General features: G+C 32.1%; 1 protein-coding gene across 1 annotated transcript; it reads right to left on the bottom strand.

Annotated features, from left to right (window-relative positions):
* Positions 1-388: 388 nt before the first annotated feature.
* LOC109815248 (epoxide hydrolase 2) lies at positions 389-3466 on the bottom strand. Its single transcript, XM_020379905.3, has 5 exons — positions 3225-3466; positions 2910-3124; positions 1644-1817; positions 1326-1561; positions 389-900 (listed from the first exon to the last, which is right to left on the bottom strand). The coding sequence occupies exons 1-5, from the start codon at positions 3295-3297 to the stop codon at positions 651-653; spliced, it is 948 nt and encodes a 315-aa protein (XP_020235494.1). The 5' UTR covers positions 3298-3466; the 3' UTR covers positions 389-650.
* Between the last annotated feature and the right edge of the window lie 370 nt (positions 3467-3836).

The raw sequence follows: 3836 nt of genomic DNA, 5'->3' as shown, positions 1-3836 counted from the left end.
CCTCTTTTTTAATTATGTGATTATTTTTAGTTGTTCATATTTCTTTCTCAATTTTATTTTTAATTTCATTTATGACAACATGACAAAATTTTCTCCATTTTCCGAGACTACCACTTGCAAGAAAGGATGATACAAAAGTAAAATATATTTCTTAGTAATTAAGTTATCTCTCAACCATCGCACCCTACGTTAATCAAAAAAATTTATTACTTTATAAAAGTATTCGATAAAAAATAAATTCATTTAATATCTTAAAAATATAAAATATATTCAATAATTTTAGTAAAAAAGAAATATGAGAAATAATACGAGGATATTACTAGAGAATTTAGAATTATTCATATATAATATAATTCCTTTAATAAGGTGGAAATTTTTGAACCAGATATTACAATATTTATCAAATATACTAAGCATCATCCAAAGAGTCCTCAAGTTTCACATCATTCATATTTTCTTAATTTCTTTACACACATTATCAAACAGACTTTCATCTCTCTATGTCATACATAATTTGACATAATACAAGCAATACGGATCATACAGAAAAAAAATAACGTGATGAATCAAACATTATTCGCCTAGATATCACACCAAACCTCAACGTACAACGTAGTAGCTTTTAGCCTGAAAGCAAACATTCATTCAATTCAGATACTTTGTTTGTGAAGGAACTCAATGATGAGCTGGTTCACCTTCTCTGGCATTTGTTCATGCACAAAATGGCTTCCTTCTGGAATATGTACGATTTCCAAGCCAGGCACAAAATTTTTCACTGCCCCACTTCGAATATAGTCCTCCATGCCTGGAAACTTGTACACATAATCTTTCTCACCCATTATCAGAAGTGCTGGAATAGTAACTTTTACATCACTTAAGCCAGCATCCACATTCATGCACCTGCATGCATCATAAACAGTCCAAATGTAATATTAAAGATCATCTCATCTGTCCCCTGAACACTACTTATAACATTAATGTATAACAATTATCAATCAATTTGTTTAGTCTTTGCCGTTAATTAGCCCTTAATTCTAACAATTATCAACCAATTTAATGTAACTTTAATGTATAAGTAAACTTGGTAGTTGGTACCTAACATTGTGGACTAAATTGATTGATTTGATATATTATGGACCAAACCAACCGATGGTGTTAATGTCAAGGACTATGTTGGTACCTTATTGTAATATTAGGATCTAGGAATCAAATTAACTGGAAGGCTAAACTGATGTCAAAGTCTAGAAACAATTTAAGTTAAGGAAAACAAAAACATTTGGATTTTGAGATATAAAAGGGGGGAAATGACAATCTGTTATGTTTACCTGTAAGGAACCTGCAATGCATAACTGAATCCAGATTTTTCATACAATGATGCATAGGTTTCAAGGTCTTCCTCGGAGAACCATGGAGGCAAGGGAGTAGAAGGGTCAAACAAGTCCATGATTTCTTTATCATCAGGTGCTATTGGCAGCTCACTTTTAGAGAAGAGAGTGTATATGTTTCTTATCACTGATTTCACAGGGAAACGGCCAAAATCTGCTTCTGCCCTCCCAGGCTCCTGAAAAATTTAATTAGTTAATAATCACTACTAAAACATTCCAATGAACATAAAAAATTATGGTGGTAGATGGAATTTATACCCGCCACCTATTAATATAAAAGCCTTTGGGGAGCAGAAGGTGGCCTTCTACTGCAAGGGGACCCGGAAGCATGAAAGGAATGCCTAAAGTTATGATAGCAGCTACTCTTTCTTGGTGCATTGCAGTTGTAAGGTGTCCTGGGAAGGCACCAAAATCCTTTCCAACAAGGACAGCCTGAAATAAACAATCCAAATTGCATATGCAGTTAGGGAGGGATATTAAACCCAAACTTAATTGGTATCTATAATAATTATTCATAATGACTAAGGTATCTCCTTGTCAAATGAATCTTGGTCTATTTTTATGTATAAAATTTGCAAGAATGCAGAAACTTTAACATCAACCTTAACTCTTTTGACTGGTAGAGACAATATGTATCCTCGATAAGAGGTAATCTGGCTTGAATCGAATAAGATTATTATGGGCATTGTTCTTATCAGAATTTGATAAGATCAGATATTAAACTTCCTGAACTCTTTACGTAAATGTATGAAATCATGTAGATAGCGGTTATTAAAAGATGGTTACCAAAATACAAGGTACTTTTATATATATTAGACTAAGATATTCGCGGATTAAGTTGATTTTCAGAGTCTCTTTTATAGGTACTAGACTTTGCTTGGAGAGCATCAGAGTGGATGGATTACCGCTCATATTCAAAGCTTGTCAATGAAGACCTTGGTAGGAAGCAGATTATCCTCTCCCTTTGCCAATAACTTAGAAGAAGTGGAGATTGAAGATAAGATGAGATGTAAAACCCATACATAAAGAGATCAGGAAGTTTGGTATTCAATCTTATCAAATTCTAGTAAGAACATTTTGTAGGTGAAGAAATAAAAAATTTTGGTATCTAATCTTGTCAAGTTTTGGTAATGACAGGCATTAAAATTATTTTTCTAAGTATTTAACACAATTGATACTTAATCTAAGATTAATGACTAACTCTACACCAATTGATCCATCCACTTAATGCTTATCCAGCCTTATTCATACTTGCATAATATATTTTAAAACTCGAATTTAAATGTTTGTAAATAATTTATAATTATGATAAAGAATTCTAATTATAATGCCTTCTAATTAAGAATTAATATTTTCTTCAATTAAGTTACATGTTAGAGCTTGGGGCTGCATATTGAAGATCTGAAACGAAGAGGCTTCATTCTAGAATTGATCTACATATAATTCTGCATCATAGGAAACTCACACGTTGACAAATTCATGAGAAATGTAGCATAACATATATATATCTAGCTCCTTCCTTACCTTGCTGATGTTTAAAGCATCCAAAAGACCCACAATTTCATTAACCAGGTCAATCAATGTTTCCTTTTCTGGGTGAAGTGGATGCTGAGAGAGTCCATAGCCTCTGAAATCAAAGGCAATAGCCCTATAACCAGCGTTTGCCACAGCAATCATTTGGTGCCTCCATGTGTACCAGATCTCTGGGAAACCATGCAAAAATACCACTGCCTTGGAGCCTGCATAAACAAATTGATCATTAATATAAAGTAAATGCATATGAAACATTGTTATTTGTTGACTGTATTTCAATAGGGTCTTCAAGGAATATGAAATTACCAATTCCAATCTCTGCCACGTGCAACTTCAGTCCCTTCACTTCCACGTGACTGTGTTGAATCTTCTCCATCATAGGAGGGGTTTAATTTATCACAGAACACAGAGTATTAAGTAAAGAGTGTATGAGAAATAAAATGGAAGGGTGAGAAAGAAAGGAAGACAAGACTAGCCAATATATAGGTCATGTGACCATAGGGTGTGTTTGGAAACAGCACGTTCAACTGAAACTGAATTAAAATAGCTTACAATCTTGTTACTTTTTGGATTGGTGTCATGAAAAATTCAAAAAGGGTTGTTTGGTGTGGTTGAGTCGGTACTTCTACTTCTTACACACTTATGTTATTAGAAAATTATCAATGTCCATCACAAATTGGGTAGAGGAAAGAGAATATGAGAAGGAAAAAATAATAAATGAAGTAAAAATGATATAGAAGTTGTATGATTATACCTATTTAATATTATTTAAAAATAATATTGTAAGTTAATCATTAATTTAATATTATAAAATAATTTTTTTATAATAAATTTTCTTTAAAAAATATAATCTCATTTAAACTTAGAGCTAAATATTAACCTCTGAAGATTTTTATTAAGATAATGAATCTTATTTTA

Source organism: Cajanus cajan, chromosome 8 (genome assembly GCF_000230855.2).
Source record: "Cajanus cajan strain Asha chromosome 8, NIPB_CcT2T_4, whole genome shotgun sequence".
In the NCBI taxonomy this organism is placed as follows: domain Eukaryota; kingdom Viridiplantae; phylum Streptophyta; class Magnoliopsida; order Fabales; family Fabaceae; genus Cajanus; species Cajanus cajan.
Note: the sequence above shows the minus strand (reverse complement) of the source record. Positions and strands in the feature narration are given on the sequence as shown.